Here is a 17316-nt window from a genome sequence, read left to right on the forward strand (position 1 = left end):
GGAGAAGGAAAAAAAAGGTCTGAGGCAGATACACCAAGTACTCACCTTTTTTGTTCAAGAAATTAATAAACTGTATTTTACTAAGCAGAAAGACAGACAATGTTAAGATGCATGACGATGGATAGCCAGATGGTATAGGGAATGGGAGGTTTAAACAAGTACAGTAAAACTGGGTCAAACCCTACTGAGGCAAACTCTTCTGAATGGGAACTTTGCCCGAATAAAATTGACAGGCCTGGCTCCCTCAGGCCACCAAAAACTGAACTTACCCACAGAAAATAGGGACCATATCTTCTGATACCGAGCAGAGCACAAGATTTTTACTACCATTTTTACTACACTGAACTGATAACACTGATATTTTTGTAAAACGCAACATAATATATTTCTGGTGAAATTATTTCCAAGTTCTTTCTGCTGCTTCAAACAACTTTACTGTGAGTTCCTGTTTGAGAGCCAGACATAAACAAGAAGCTTCCAGCACAGTGCATTAAAGACTCAGGACATCACTTTTGTCCATACTTCCCTTACAAACCAGTCATCTGCTCTTAAAAATGGAGCATTAAATCAAAATCTTCCATGTCATGGAAAAGTCTCTTTTGAATAATGTTAAAGAAAATTATTTGAAAGTTATTAAAAACCATGACATTGTGTAAATCATGGAAACATTTCCCAAACACTGTCCTTTCAGTGCTTGTAACCACCTCTGCAGGGTAAGTGCTATTATCTTAATTCAATTCTATGTGAAAGTAAAGAGAAAACCAACAATGTTAAGTGAGTTGCTGAGTCATTTGCGCAGCTGGGAACTGCAGTCTGGCAGTAGATAATACCTCAAGCTGTAGAGTGTTTTGCCACCTTCCTGTGTTAGTACAACTAGCAAAATGCTTTCCATTTGCTTAGGGGCCAATCTACAACCTCCTGTCAATTAACAAATATAAGTACCTTATAAAATCCTAAAATACATGCAAATACGCAGCTGATATAAGCAGCACACAAAGCCAAACCTAAAGCTGAGGCTAATGGAAGAACCTTGACAGTGGCCAGAAGCAGAAGAACATGCCCTTTACTGTGATATGAAAAATCAAAAAGCATACACAGGACTAGCCAAGTGAACTATACATTAAAAAAGAGTGATAAAGCCCTGGTAACAATTCTAAAAACCTTTGCTAATGCCTTACGAGTTCTCTTTTCAGTTAATAGTTTTGATTGCCACTGCCTCTGAGTGATGAGTCTAGGAATTGTTGTATTATTTTTCAAACACACAATGGGCAGATGTTTTTTTAAAAACAAATTCAAGTTCTTTATAACTGTTAGTAACCACACCCAGTAGGCCCTTCCAGTAGAGTGGACTGACAAATGTTGTTGTTACCACAGCCTGTAATTTCACTGTCTCAAAAATGACTGCATGATGGAACATGCCTAATTGCAGAGTCCTCAAAAACTCAATCAGAGCATGCTAGCATGTGAAATAGCAGCCATCCACTTGCAAAATTCATAGAGGCTCTGTGTTAAAATACCAACAAAGTTTGTTCAGTAGATGATAAGAAATTATTTTCATGCACTTATGTAACAAAAAGAAAGAGAAAATGCTAAAAGAAAATCCAAGAAGTAAGTGGACACATAAAAATGTTACTGACATGGCAGAGTTAAACTGACAGTCCCCTGGAGATTCTGAACCCAAATCCTTCCCTCTTAACCCCATGATACAGCTCAATTTTAACACACGGCTGTCTCCCTATACTGATGGCCTTGATGCAGCAGCTGTCTTCTGTTGAACAAAGCACTCACGCACATGCTTACACTGCAGCCGCTTCACTGGGATTTAGGCCTCTGCTTAACATTAAGCCAACGCTTCAGTTCTTTGCTAGAGGAGATTTCAGCAGGAGGAAAATACAGTGGCCATGGGTTACTGAAACTGAACACTTGTGCAGAATAGAATAGAGATTTGCTTTTTAAGACTCGAATGTGACTGCTGCACTTTGTGTACTGAAACCCCAATACATGTAGACACTGGAGCATGAATTACAGGCTGGGGGTCAAAGAAATGATCCAGCTCTGAATCTCCTTGCTTTCATGCATTTAAGATTCCAAACCAAAAGGCAATGGTAATTTTAAAAATGCAGCCAAACAAATCTCAAGAAACAAAAGATGACTCATACTTAATTGCAGTTACGGTGACCACACTGGGACAGCAGACATCTTGGCTCATATTGCATACAACAAATAAAAAAGTGAGCAACACTATCTCTTTTTCTTTGGCATGGATGTTCTTAGCATATCCCTCAGCTACCTCTGTGCATGTGTCTACCTCATCTATACGCTGCAATTGGTTTGCAGATGGGGAGTTATTGCTGGGAATGTCTTATCTTTTCACATGAGACGTATCTCCACTGCAGAAAGTATCTCCATTTTCTGATTCCCCCATCCTTTAGATTCATGTCTCATCCCCCTGCTGACAGCTCTGCACTGGAATGTCCAGGAGACCCTTACCTTCCTCCAGAACTCCAGTCTGCTCGGAAGCTGGTGAAGGAGGTGGGGAAGGAGGCAGATTGGCTGACTCTTCAACTGCTAGAAATCAAACAGTGAAAATGAGATACAGCTGTTAATTCCAGGAAGAGCAATACATGATACAAGCTGCAGTCAGTTGGGTTCTGCCCAGCTGAGGAACTAATCTGATGGGGACTCATGCCTGCTGGATTTTCAGACAGACCCTAGCAGAATACATGGACTTTTGAAATTATAATAAAAGGATTTATTTTTCTGTTGTTGGTTTGTTTTCTAATGGTATGAATTATTTACAAAATTTTGGTCATAGAGCACAATATAAAAATCAAATACAAGATACTCTTTTAAATTAGTATTGCCTCTTAAAAAACCTTGAGTCACCCAAGGCAACAACAAAAAAGCATCTGAGCACATGTGGTATTATTACAAATTCACACGAACTATCAGAAACTGGCATCCAATCTCTTCAATCTACCTTGAAAAAAACTACATGAAAAAACTCCATTCTGCACACTTTTTTTTTCTTCTGCTGAGTTCAAGGTTAATCACAGAACACATGCAAATATTGCTTGTCTAAATGCACAGGGAACTTGTATCAGCTGTGACATAACAGTGATTCAGCTGAACAAGGCGTAGTTAAAACTTAAATGCATTTGGACTGGGATTTACATTCGTTCCCAGTCATGAGATCAGATGCTGAAAACAAAAGATTTTTTTTTTTTTTTCAATTATTTCAATTCAGGTATGATGAAATCCTAAACAAGCTTCTCAAATGAATTCAGCATAACCTCTGCATTTTATCTCATACCAATCACTTTGAGAATTTTTTTCTTTAAAAACATATCCACTCCTGGGGCTTAACAAGTGTTTTAAAAAAAACGCAAACAAATCTGTTTTAACAGATCTGTCTTATCAACGGCACCTTTCAACAGGCAGATCTCAGTTTACAGTTCAGGGCTTCCTGCCAAGCACAGACAGGCCACTTTCAAAGCCCCAACAGAATTTTCCAGGCTTCTTCCTATTGATTTCAGTGTGATTTGGAAAAGACGATATGTGACTTGTCCTTAAGATGTGCTGTCCAGGGACAGAGATTTATAAATTCATCACAATGCATCTGACCACAGCAACTGTAACACCAACAGTTGTTAACTGAAGACATACTTCTCACAATGTCTTTTAAATTACTTATCTGACTAGATGGAACTGAATATCCATTTTGCCTCTCCCAGGCCTGAGTGAAGTGATTTGGAGAACTGGGGTCTTCCATGTAAAACTGAGTCTCTGCAAAGAAGGCAATTACCAAGCAACACATCTCCCTGCTGCAGTTCTAAGTTAATTTCAATGAAGCAAAAAACCTTGGGAACCAAATTTCCAACAAATATTCTAAATTACTCACTGACTTTAAATCATTCCTAGGCAAGGGCCAAGCACTGCACCAAAGCAGGCATGGTGCCTGTAGGGGAAACACTGCAGGGCATTGTTTTGATTTAATCACAACGTACATGCACTCAGCAGAATCTGTCCTAGGACAGGCTTGCAAGACTTCCTTACCTCAAGATGGAGTATGTGTTTTCTCTGGCCTTTGGTGTACATATTTTGAGCTACTGCAGAAGTTTTCTGGCAAGGAGGAAGCACTTTAGGTACAAATGGCTGTATACCTACCTTCATTTATCGATAGATAGATACACACATACACGTACACACACACACACTTGTATTTCAGAGAGATATTTCGCAAAGGAGGCAACAGGAGGATGGAGACAGAGCATGGACCAGTGGCATTGTTACCATTTCCTGTACAGACTGCTGGCATTTGCTTTTACCACATGTGACTCCTTCCACAGTCTGCCGTCACTCTGCCTCGTTGCTCTCAACCCGGTGTGCCACATTCCTTTCTGCCTCCTGTGGAGTTGCTCCCCCTCCATCTATTTAAGCAGCTACCACTCGACCAGCAAAGCCTCACTTTCTTTTTATATGCCACTCTCTCTTTGCCTCTTCAGACATTAATCCTTCATGTTGTACATGGCTGAACGCAAACAGTTCCAACCAACATGATGACAATACCCTACAACCAAACACACCCATGGCCACGCTACTCAGGAGTCAGAAACAAGGTTGAGAACTGTTAGAGCAAACAGGGACTGAGACATTCACAGAGCCATGAAGAACCGGGAATACAAGGATCCTGCCATAATCCTGTGGTTCCAGCACTTATCCAGTGGTGGCTACGGTTTACCCACAACCATAACCAACCTGAATACACAGCTGGAACAGCATTTTTTAATATACATACAGACATTTGCAGACACAAGGATACCTGGAACATTCTTTGTCTCATTTTACCTAAAGGCAGCGATCCAGGCTGATCTTTGTGCTGGGCTTCTTTTTCCTGCTCACCTTTCAGGACTGCTACAGCTTCAGCTGTTACTACTTGTACTATCCTCGCAGACACTTCTTCTGTGGCAGTAGCAAAGTCAGAAAAAAAGAAAGAAAAGCATGCTATTCAGAATGGTGTTTTAAAATCATAAAGATTAACTTAAACAATAAAAAAGCAGAGGCTAACTTTATCCTTTTTTAAAAGGTAATCTTTTTTCCTGAAACATAAGGAAATCATTAAAAATAAAAGAGAAGGACCAGATATTCCAAAGATTTCAGTGGAAAGTGCCAAGTATTTATAAAAATCAGGAGCTTGCTCTAAGCAAGATGCACAAAGCATCATTATTTAATATTCTATTAGGGACAACGTGCAGCAACTGCAATATTTTAAGATGATCATCTATTAAATGTCCAGAAAAATTTCTGTAGGTACTGTTTTGCAAACAGGGATTTGCAAAAGTAGGCAGCTGAGTAATGGAATTTCTTGACATTTAATATGTGAAGTTATCTGCATTCTAACATGCCCTTTGAATGCTAATTCCTCCTCAGCAGCACACAGTATGCATTAAAGGCACTTCCCAGACAGCCATCTATGCTGATGAGGGACTTAAAGGGCCAAATAACATTCCTGCATGATTAAAATCAATACTTCATCCTCCTCACCCCTTTTAAGACTGCTACACAAAGCTTTATCTAAACAGTAAGTCTGAGTATCATGCAGAGGGATTGCAGAGGATAACATTTTTTTGGTGGAATGGGCTCCTTGCTGCTGGGCCGCAACATGCTCTGTGCATGGAGCTGGCTCAGGCATTGCATGCTTGACAGAGCTGGGTGCCACAGAACCCATGCTTTGCTCTTCACCACTGCCCTCAAGGCGTAGCACACCTGAGAAGGGATGAGGAACTGGCTGCTCTGGTGAGCAGAGAGTAGTAGTAGGACCACTCAAGGAGTGAATTCTTCCAAACTGAGAAACTGTCTCAGCTCGACTCCAGACCCACTCAAAGATGCAGTGAAATGTCATCAGGCACACAGGTGCATGTGGAAGCAACAAGAGAAGTTTCCTGCCCTCTGGAAGTTCAGGTACCTTTGATGTAACAAATCAAGATCCTAAAGGTTGGTCCAGCAGAATTCAGAGAAAAAAGGGTTTGTGGTTCTTATCTTTATATGAGTCTGCTCTCCCTTAGTCATTAATTAATATATTTCTCTCTCTCAGCAAAACTCAGTGGAAATAAACTGCTTCCCTCTCCAGCTATATCCAAGTGCTGTCTGAGAACTGTTCCCAATACAGATGGAGCTGAGCCCTGGGGAAGGCCACAAGCTGCACAGTCACAACCCACCAGCTGCACAGCTGGGCACACCTGGGAACAGAGCAAAACTTCACTGCTTCGCCAGCCTTCATGTAGACATAGAGGTTTATAATGGCAGAGGTCAATACACCCTGCTCCTGCCAGAGCCCCCATTAATCACCATCTTGAGGGCTGGAATAAAAGCTCTGCTCACCCATTACCACGTCCTTCAGGCAAGAACTGGCTGGGAAGGGCAAGTGTGTTTAAATCAATGCCCTACATGTAACTTCACAACAACCATGCTGACAAGGGACTGTCCATTAGATTAATAATGATTTCTTTTCACAGTTACTCTTATAGAATTCCCTTGTACTTTTAATGTGAAGCTATTCCTCTTAATTTGTGCTTTAGAACAGCCAATTGTCTTCCCCAAAAAACATAGATGTGAACTACTTGACTTTCACAGCCATGTTTGTCTAAAACCAAAGTGCTAGGTTTATCTTTCTTTTACACAAACAATTTCATGAGATATTAAAAACCCCCACCTATTAGCAAAGAACAGTCCTAATTGTTGCTGTTTATACCTTATAATTCACTGCACTCCTGGCTGGTCACCTGGAGGGCAGTGACTGCAACAGTTCCACTGGCTGCTGCCAACAGCAAAAGTAGATGGATGAATATGCCAGAACAACTACCAAGCAATGAAAAAAACAAGTTAATTTGAAAAACATTAATTTGAAAAAACATTGAAATACATGAATATAAACTTGCCAAGGATAAATTCAGATTAGAAATCTAAAGATGCTGCTTTTCTACTGTCAGGGGTGAGACGTTCTGGCAGCCTTCCACATTGGAGGAAACAAATCAACTGTTTTTTTCAGATGAGGCTCAATACATTTATGACATGGACTACATATGATACAGGTGCCTGTAGGAGGAGGAGACTACGAATAGTAGCTCTAGTTCTCTGTTCTACTCAACAACACATCCCTAGTATGAGATGAAACTCCCCTTTGTTGTTAAGAAGATCAAATCGAGCACCATAACCCCATCAATCAAGTCACACATGTAGTCAGTCCTATAGATCAAAGAACAGGGATATTGATTTAAAGCCCAGCAATCTTCCCAGCTGCCTTCCAGGGCCTGCACATCATTTTGGGGCTTTGCACCTCATTTTGGGCTGCTTCCACACCTGCTGGTTTCTGGGAGTGCTTCTCAGCACCTCTTGGTTCCTTCCTCTTGTGAGAAACACAAAACAGGCACTTCCCAGACCCTCCTAGACTCTCACATAGTGCTGCTGCTGCAGACCAGTGGACTGGACACAAATCTGGAATCCTTACAAGTCCTGTCGGCTCCCTGTGTTGTGAGGCACACGCAGCTTGCAAAGCACAAGTGATTCTGGGAAAACCTGGGAGAACGAACCTGCGGCTTGGCCCATCCTCCTCCTGCAGACACGTGGCACCCTCCACACACCATGGCATGTTGCAGCACCTTCCATCAGTGGGAAACAAACTGCTCTTCCAGAAAGCATCCCTTGATACGTGGTATATCTCTGCTCAGATTCTGCTCTTTCAGAGCAGGAAAGAGCATCGCCCTGACAGCTCTGTTGAGCATGGAGAACAGCACAGAGCTTCACTGAGTGCCACGGCTACAGAAAACCCTGCACCAATTCCTGCCACCGCTTCACATCTGGAGGATGTGGCACATGGCCCTCCTGTCAAAATTTCCACCAAGCTACTAATCACAACACCACTGACAAAAGCAACATCATCAAGACTATACTATTGGCTCAGATGAACAAATCAAGATTCAGTGAGAAAGACTGTTAAAAGAATCAATTTTTGAAGCTTATGTTCACATGAAAACTTTAATGAAAGGCTCAAATTAATTTCTGATATAGAATATGCAAACATGTATCAGACTTAGTACCCTAGAGCATATCCAAAGGAAATCCACTTGGTCAACTGCTTTCCAACAGCCAAGCAACTGCAACCCTCCTCCCAGCAGGGTTAAGACAAATCCTTATTAAAAACTGCCTCCTTTGTAAGAGAATCTATACTTGTTCCCATCCAGCCCGGTTCTCTGGTACAAATGGGCTCTACAAGCCTGGAAGACAGTTCTCACCCTCTCAGCTCTCTTCCTAATTTAATTTGCTTGGGACAAAGATAATGTTCCACAGGGAGATATGTCTGAGGGTGAAAGGTTGTCTCCTGATAAACAGAAATTTCTATTTCAGGCTACACAAAATAAGTAAAAAAAAATACAAATGGCCTCTGGGCTTGTGTTTTTGTTCAGTTTGTTTTGTTTGGCAGTGTTCTTTAATCAAGAAAGGCTTCCTTCTGAACAGTGCTGATGGATATTTTGGGTGACATGGGAGGCATGGGCAGTTCATCAGAAGAGCAGTGCTTTTGCTGCACATGACTGCTGCGAAAGGACAGACATTTCTGTACTAATGGACACTATAAATAGAAGATCCAGTGGGTAAGTCAAATCCTCACAGGGCTGCTATTGAGACTTTTAATAGTTTTCTTATGGTTCAGTTAAAGTTCAAGGCAACCTAATGATAAAGAACAAACAAACAAACCAATTCCAGCCTACCCCCCCCCCAAAAAAAAAAAAAAAAAAAAAAAAAAGGAGAGTTAGGCAGCTTGGATGCCTAACTATGTATTCATTAGACATGGTTTTGCTTGTAGACATTTACATTCCCTCTCTTTAAACAGGCAGACTCTCTCTGACTCTACTTCATACCACAGACACGGCACCAACATACAACAAGTTACGACAAACAGATTTATTTCTTAAAGGCAATAAGGAGTATCGTTTTACCTTAGACTCCACAAAGAACAGCAACGTGTCTTTTCTTTGCATTTTATGGAGAGTAAAATGCTGCTCCTTTTTACCAAGATGTCAGCTGTTCATGATACAGGACACAGATGGAGCTTCACAGCTTGATTTCAGGGAATACAGTACCCTAAAGTATAGGCAGTCCTTGAATGGGATGTCCATAACAGAGAGAAAACATAGTGAAAACCCTCAGCATGAACTCTCCAAAGCCCTGACAGGGAGTAGGCTGAGGTGAGAGGCCAGGGGCTTACATACCGGGACAGTGGTTTTGCTGCTCCCTCTAAGGTCACTTCACACCACGCTCCAACAGGGCTGCCAGGTCAGCTCTGCCCAGCTGCTACCAGTCCCACAGCTGCTCTGTGGCAGCAACAGAGGACTCTTCCCTGCTGAGAGGACAGAGTCCTGTCTGGGGACCTACACTAATTTAAACCAAAGTTAAAACTCAAATGAATTAAGCACTCTGTGCTCCTGGTTTTGGAAGTCATCCCAATTCTTCTATAAACCCCAGTATATCAAAACAGGAGATCTAGAATTTCCCTGTCCCAGAGACGACTCAGTGACATAAGACCTTTACAGAGTACTAAGATGCAGAGGGGATGCGGAACAAGGTGCTGGTGGTATGGGGAGCCACAGCCTTCCCTGTCGGCTGGGTTTAGAAGGCCTGCTGCCTCCAAAGGCTGCTGCCCTCCTCACAAGTACATCCAGGGACACAAGAGCTACCCAATCTCCACCTCAGCCACTCTAGCACAGATTTACACTGAAGCAGGCATCATTCAGACATTCAGACACTCCCTCCAGATACCCCTTCCCTAACAGAGACTCAGACAGAGGCTGTTAAGTGAGGTTACATGCTGAAGACTGGCTACAGCACGATCCAGTATCTGGGATCAGATCCTGTACAAGGCCAAGATGGAATTTCAAAGCTCTCCTTCATTCCTTATCAATCCTGCTGCATTTGTCAATGGACTGTAGATGTCTCCATTGGCACATTATCTACAAACTTCTACTTCCCACAATGCTTTTCCATTCTGTTAACTTTTATAACAGACATGTTTACCAGCCCAAGAGACAGATACCCAGACAGTGGCAAGAGTCTTTTAAAATAGGTGTCTGAGCTTTCAGGTCCTGACATAAATACTTCCACAAAATAGTTCAAAAAAATACCTTTTTAAAAAATCTGCAACTATAAAGGCAAGAGCAGAAACCAGATCTGTGAGACATCTTCACAGTGATGTGTGATGTCTGTTCTTTACATGCCCTTTTAGTGGTTTTCCTTCAGCCTCTAGCACTTTTTCCTCTTTCTATTCCAACCTACCACAACCTCAGGCTCAATCCATGGAGAAGCTGAGTTTGCTATGAACACCATGTCTTAGGTGAAACTGTTCAGATGTTTGTTTCTGACAGCTCTCATCCAGCAGTCTTTATCTTCTCACTCTCCCCTGTTCCCCTGTGCAATGCGGTATGATTATTCTGAGGACTGGTTTTGACAGGAGACACTGCCTGTGGGCAGGGCTCACAGCCTCTCCCTGCCTCACAGATATGTGACTGGCACTGATGCAAGGATCCTGCCAGCAGGGGAACTGGCCCTGAAAACAGCCTGCTCATCACCTCATATAACAGTGTCAGTGATTTCTGAGGCCAGAGTTGCTCCAGTCAGACCAGAGTGTCTCCTCAGTTCTTCTCCTTTCCTGCCTGTAGTCACCTGTGTTTCATTACTGCCATTCAGCCAGATCACTCAGCCCACTTATCTATTGCTTCTTCCCACCTTGAGAACCCATCTCACAGCAACAGGGACAGCTCCTCCTAATAAAAAAATGCATTTCACATCCCCACAATTTCATCAGGACAGTGTTCCCAGACTGGAGCAGCATCACCCCTCCTTCTGGCAACAGCTCTACCCAATGCCACTAGGGTGGCAGCAAGACCTTGAGTTTGCTGTGGCCACAGAAGATGCCACCTGGTCTCTGTAAAGCGTAACTTGTTTAAGGCATAAACAAAGTTTAACACGCTTGAACCGTATGGCACAACAAATGCTCCAAGAGAAAACCAAAGAAAAGGGATAATAGGAAGGAGGGACAGAAAGGATACTGCAAATCGTGTCAAAACTTCACGCACATTCATAGGGTCACCCCTCAAACACCTATCAAGAAAAAACTGAGCTCAGTTAAAGTAAAGGGTAATTAACGTTCCTGGAGCACTGCGGCTAAAGAAGGGATTAAAGAAAGTTGCAATCAGATGGAAAAGATAAAATAATGTTTCATTAATTTTGCTACATTTTAGGGAAAGAACAGAGTACAGCAAAAGGATTAGCTACATGTATACTTGCAGAATTGTGAAAACAAAGCAATTTCAGTCAAGATGTGCCTGTCAAAATCCTCAGTGGGATTCAGTTTCCAAGGTAACCAGCACTAACTGTTGGCACAGTTGAATCTAGTCAACAACAAAAGCACAAAGAAACCTGCACTGCCTTGTGAGGCAAAACACCTCACATATTCCTGCAGAAAGAAAAGATACAAAATGGCTATTTGCTATCTTTGACGATTTGAAAAGCAAACAGGACCTATGGATTTTTTCCCCCCGGGTACTGCAATTCCGAGTGCAGTCGGGTTATAAGCCATATAGCTATTCGATTTGTTTAGAGGCATTAGCCAGTCCCCTAAAGACAGGTCCTGAATTGATGCCCAGCTCTCCTGGAAGCTGGTGGATTATTTGTTTCAGTCAAGACTACTGAAATGTTGGGGTGAAAAAAAAGACCCAGGCATCACCGAGTGACATTTGGGATGGAAAAACCAAAGATACATCTTGGACTTGATCACTGCGATCATGACAGCTCTAAATACTGCCTTTTTGCATGCAGATTATAAGACAAATGTACAGCAGCAATCAAAGTAGTATGAGTAAGTTACATAAACCCCCCAAAATGCCAAAAGATTAGTTCTTGAGATTGAAGAAAAAAGCTGTAACATAGCATCACAGAATTCAAATACTGGCTTTCAAACAACTTTTGTGAGTGTAAATATTTTGCTGTAAGTAGGTCCTTGATCTGGATGTTGGCAATATTAACAATAATTGGCAGGAGGTACGAAGGCAAACAATAGGAACATCAGCTTTTAAATTAAGTGCAACCACAACACAACTGACAAGTATAATTTCCCTAATAAACTCATTGACTTTAAGCTAGTGCAGCATCTATGAGGATAGGGACAGATTAATTTAATCACCAGGATTCACCAGCTAACCAGTAGAACAGGCCAGAAAAGGTCTGTGTTTTGGGAAAGAAAGTTTTGACGGTTTAATCCATTGGATCCCCAAGGTATGAACATTCAGATTATCGTTGGGGAAAGATGTATGGCAGTCACTGTGTGAGAAGAGTAGGAATAGGTGAGCTACAGCTGAGTACTTGGCACAGCAGCTTCATACCCTGGTGAGCCCCACTGCAAATGCACTACACCTCTGTGTTTTGGGGTATTCAACAGCCCCTCCTATGTTGTCCTTAAACTCTAGACTGTAAATCTGAACTACCACTATCCAGCTCCTTAACACTTTTGAACGTGATGATCTTGGAGGTCTTTTCCAACCTTAGTGATTCTGTGATTCTTGTGCTGTCTGCTTTATATCAGAGTAAATCTGGTGCATAGCTGGAGTCCTGGCTGCAGCTGAGCAATGTTGGCCTGGCTGTGCTCTGGTACAAACACAAGGCTGGAGAGTGGCTTTCCTGGTGTACTAGTTTGAAAACATACCAGTGGGATGCACCAAGTCAGAATAACAATTTAACAGAGAAATCAAAAAAAATAAAGGCAAAAAACACTGGGTTAAACTGACAGAGTCAGGATACAACCTGACACCCTGTTAGTCAGGGTGGTGGTAGCAGTCCCATAAAATGGTGACTGCAGTCCTCCTGAAGTGGTGGATGTGGCTCTGCTGAAGCTGTGGTCCTGTAGAAGGGTCTGTTCTTCCTCAGAAAGTCCAGCGGTGGCGATATAGCTCTTGTCCTCTGGGAATCCAGTGGAAAGGTTGTCTGTGGTGTTTGGAATCTCATTATATCCAGGATGGAATGCTTGGTTCCTCCTGGGTGGAGCATCTCACAGTGGGATGATGAGTCATGAGGCAAGGCATTGTTGATGGGCTCATTAACAGAAGATAGTCCAGAGGGAGTTATCTATGAGTCATGCCGCAGGGCATCAGAAGATAGTTCAGAGGGAGGAGGCAAGGAAACACTGCCCCACCTGATTTCAACAGCTCATGAGGATGGTAATAGAATACACTGCAACCCAGGACACCTGGGCAGCCTCAGCTGCTCTGCAGCACTCAAGGAAGCAGCAGGGAAGCTCAGGCTGCCTGTCCTTGGATTGCTTCCACATGTTCTGTGTGTATAACAGTTCCCCTGCTCTGACGAAATTTTCCTGATGACTTTCTTCAGTGAGAGAGTTGGCCACATAGTCCAAATCACAGTGCAAATCACACAGTGCAAAATCTAAACTGACTCATTCTAGGAGCCAGGAGCCATTGTGAAAGTTCCAGTGAGCCCCCTCCTCTGGCACCCTAGCACATTCATTTCACAGAGGCCTCTGCCACGCTGTCTAGCAGCTGTAGAACAAAACACCAAGGGATCAGTCCCCTCCTCAGCCCCCCTTGAAATATGTAAGTATGTTAAAAAAGAGTCATACCAATGTCAGTATAATGATGCTTTAAAAATGAGGCCTCATTACTGCAGTACTTTTTTCCTGTGCATTCCCTGAGTCTATCTTCTTAAGTCTACTGCCTGGAACAAAATATTTACTGTCAGCATTTCAGCATTTCCCAGCCAAATCAGAGGTGGGAAAAGCTATCAATTCTGTTTTGTCTGATGCATGGGCAATACAATTTAGAGCTAACATACTCTATTGAAGCTGACAACACCAGACCTTCAGCCAGGGTAATGCAGTGATGTCCCACTGACTTTCCTGGGACTTGGTATCAGCTCAAAACAACACCTGCACACACAAAGCAGCTATATCTTTCCCCAAAGTATTCATTCCCTAGGACTCAAACAGAAGAAACCACTTTGGCTTCAAAACAGAGAACCAGATATTTAATCATTTGAATGTGAATAAATACACATAATGGATAATCCACTTTAAAATCAATATTAGTTTTGGACTCCAGTACAAGTTAACATTTTAAACAAACCGACTTTTAAGAACATCTGCAGAAGTCAATGAAGCATCAGCCAACTACAGCAGGTGATGCGTCCTTTAAGATTCATTTTTAGCTCCTTTTGGGATTATTTTAAAGATTTTTTACAGTGTTTTCTCTGATCTTTTTTAAAAAGGATTCACAGCATGCTATAGAAACTTTGCTGGATTTAAGTTTAAAATTAACATTAACCTGTGCACATTTTGTGTGGGATTTAATCATGCCTGGTCAGGAGAGGACTGAAGATCAATCTGTCAATGCCAACAGAATGCTGGCTTAATTCATCAGGGGATATTTAACCCATAAAATGCAGCAATGCCATGCCCTGCTCACCTTAGTGCTCATGGTGTTGGTCCACCCCAGCTCTGCACTTCAGCAGCAGCAGTTCCACGGCTGATCTCTTCTAAGCCCTCCTTCCCAGTCCAGCCTGCACCTATACCAAGGCAGGCGTGTTTCTTCTGCCAATGGAGGAATGGTGGTCCTTCCAAAGGAGCATGTGCAAGTGTCCCCACAGACAGGCAGAGCTGAATGTGCTCCGTGTCACGTATAGATTAACCCAGTCCCACAGAGGCTGTGCTGTGGATGGACTTTCAGAGCAGTTCTCAGCCAAGCTCAGCAGTTCTCCCATCTCTCACCCTCTTTTCTGGTACTGCCCCAGCTGAAGGGAGTCTTGCCTCTGACCAGGACTCATCCCCAAATGCTCGCACAGCCCATTCCCGCCCACTGCCTGCCCACTCTTGGAGACTACCAGCTCACATCTCTATGTGTGCAATGTGATTAAGAAAGAGAAATGTGCACCTACTCTTGAATAAGGAAAATGTGAGAGATGCACATAAAAGCCCTCAGGGCATCTTCAGTGCCCATCAGTCCACTGGCACAGGCTGCCCAGAGAAGCTATGGCTGCCCTATCCCTGGAAGTGTCCAAGGTCAGGTTGGACAGGGCTTGGAGCAACCTGGTCTAGTGGAAGGTGTCCCTGCCCATGGCATGGGATTGGAACGAGATGAGCTTTAAGACCCCTTCCCACCCAAACCATTCTATGGTTCAGTGACCTTCTGAACTACCAATTCCACTTCTGCCAAAGCTATCTTCCCATGGCACTTAAACACCTGCAAGCTTCTGCAGCCATGATGCTAGATATGTCCAGTTGCTGAGGGGAGAGCTGAGACCAGGGCTGGGGGCACTGCAGCCTCCAAGAGAGCTGCATCCAGAGGCTGAGCTCCTAAGTGTACTGAAAAGCAGGAGCAGTTGTGGAAATTCCAGGTCGCAGAGGAGCTACACTGGCTGGCTGGGATAAAGCTGGAAGCACATACGGAGATCAAGAGGGAAAAAAGGCAGACAACATAAGTGAGAAAGGAGAAAGAGAAGGAAGAGCTGACAGAGCAATTGTTGAGAAGGATGGAATATTCTTAAATAGAGAGAAAGGATGACAGGGAAAGGAAAGAGAAAGCAACTCATACACAGGAACAGCTAGGGATTAGTTTCAGCTCACCAACAACCTGTGCAGGCTGAGTTACTCTAGATGTGGCACATACTCTGAATTTGGGGTAAAAAAGCAACAGTCACCACTGAATCCTATTCCCTTGTCTCTGTATCCTCATCCTATTCCCTCCATCTATATGTGGTGTAAGGCTGTGGATGAAAACAGTTTGCGTACGTCAGCAAGACTGCCACATCTACACAGCACTGGCGGCTGATACATTAAAAAAAAAGAGCAGAAGTATCTGTTTGGCCAGATACACGGGCAGAGGACCAGACTGTAAATCAGTTTTATCCTAACTGCCATAAGCTATATGGGTTGCTGGAAGCTGTACCAAACTGATCATATATCATTATGAATTAGTCTCAAGGAAAGAAATAGGAACAAAAAGCAAAGTACCTGGGGTTTATTTTCCCCTCCCAGTGCCTCCAAGTAAAACTGATTTCCATGAACTATTCAATCTTCTCAGTTCTGAGTGAAATGACTCTCTAGGAAGCAGCTAAGAGGTTTTCCTGCCCTGGAGCTAATGATATCTCTCAGTTATTTTCCATATACTGCATGGAACTAAAACTAAAGTTTTGAACAGTTGTTTTCCACACACAGGAGAAGGGCTCACTCCCATGATCTAATGTACACAGCTGGGATGCCTTGAGTTTCCTGCACTTTTTGCGTATCATGAGGAATGCCTCAGTACTAACAAAACCCCAAGTAACAACCAAAATTGCATTTCTACATCATCGCTTCAGAAGAGGTTTTCCAAGCACCACTGTGCTCTGTAGTCAGTCTGTGAAACAGCAGAGAAAATGAAAACGTTTTGCTCAGAATCTCCCAAACAACAAATGACAGCGTAAACACCATCACACAGACATCTAACTTTGAGTCTTGTCTTTGAATTTCCAGATCAGCTGTTGGTAGGGATATGCACTGGACCATCAGTGCTCATCTGCCAGCTAATACCAACTATTTTGTGCTAACTTCCATCTCTTCAGCTGGCAAAGGCAAGCAAATATGTCATTATCATTAGAAGGACTGAATTTAAAGTGAGCAGTTAATCTACCAGTAGCAACTCCACAGAACAAAAAACTCTAACGAAAACACCAGTACACACTAAGTTTTGCTGTCCTTACCCAGGATATGAATACAGCAAGAGAGGAGATGGTTTCTTCTCTATATTGTAACATATATATCTGTATCACAGATTAAAACAGCATGAAAGACAATGACAGGGAGTTGTCCCTTGCTTCCTTCTACTATTTCCTTTGAGTTTCTAACTCAAATTAAAACCCAGATTGCCTTTGCTTTCCAAATTTAATAGAGTAGCTCATCATGGTTAGTTGAATCAAGGAATTTTCATATATATCTCTCTTGTACTTTGTACAGAAAATATACCCCAAAGTAATATTTTCTTTTAATTTCCCTGAAAGTTGTGCCTCAGTGAGGACTACAGAGTGAGGTCGCAATCACAAAGTGCTTGCAGTCTCTTCCCTATCCCCCTTAACCTTGAGAAGCAAATGCTAGAGGAAAAGAGGAAAAAACCGAAATCCTCCTTTCCTTTGTCAGCCAGCCTGGCTGTGGCTCACAGACATCACAGGGCGCCTGTGCACTCCTGAATGCTAAATAAGCTCCCAGGCTACATACTTTCTGTCAGTAGA

General features: G+C 42.7%; 1 protein-coding gene across 48 annotated transcripts in view; it reads right to left on the reverse strand.

Moving 5' to 3' along the window:
- The window catches only part of MAP2 (microtubule associated protein 2), a 241516-nt gene that overhangs the window by 44260 nt on the left and 179940 nt on the right, over positions 1-17316 (reverse strand). For 32 of the 48 annotated variants that reach the window (XM_039555191.1, XM_039555190.1, XM_039555202.1 and 29 more), the window contains 2 exons: positions 4849-4962; positions 2491-2568 (listed from right to left, as the gene is read on the reverse strand). In XM_039555191.1, coding sequence (XP_039411125.1) covers positions 2491-2568; positions 4849-4962 — 192 coding nt within the window. The remainder of the gene's footprint in view (positions 1-2490; positions 2569-4848; positions 4963-17316) is intronic. The other 16 variants (XM_039555209.1, XM_039555208.1, XM_039555196.1 and 13 more) reach the window with 4 other exon arrangements.

The sequence above is a fragment of the Corvus cornix genome, chromosome 7, assembly GCF_000738735.6.
Source record: "Corvus cornix cornix isolate S_Up_H32 chromosome 7, ASM73873v5, whole genome shotgun sequence".
Lineage (NCBI taxonomy): Eukaryota > Metazoa > Chordata > Aves > Passeriformes > Corvidae > Corvus > Corvus cornix.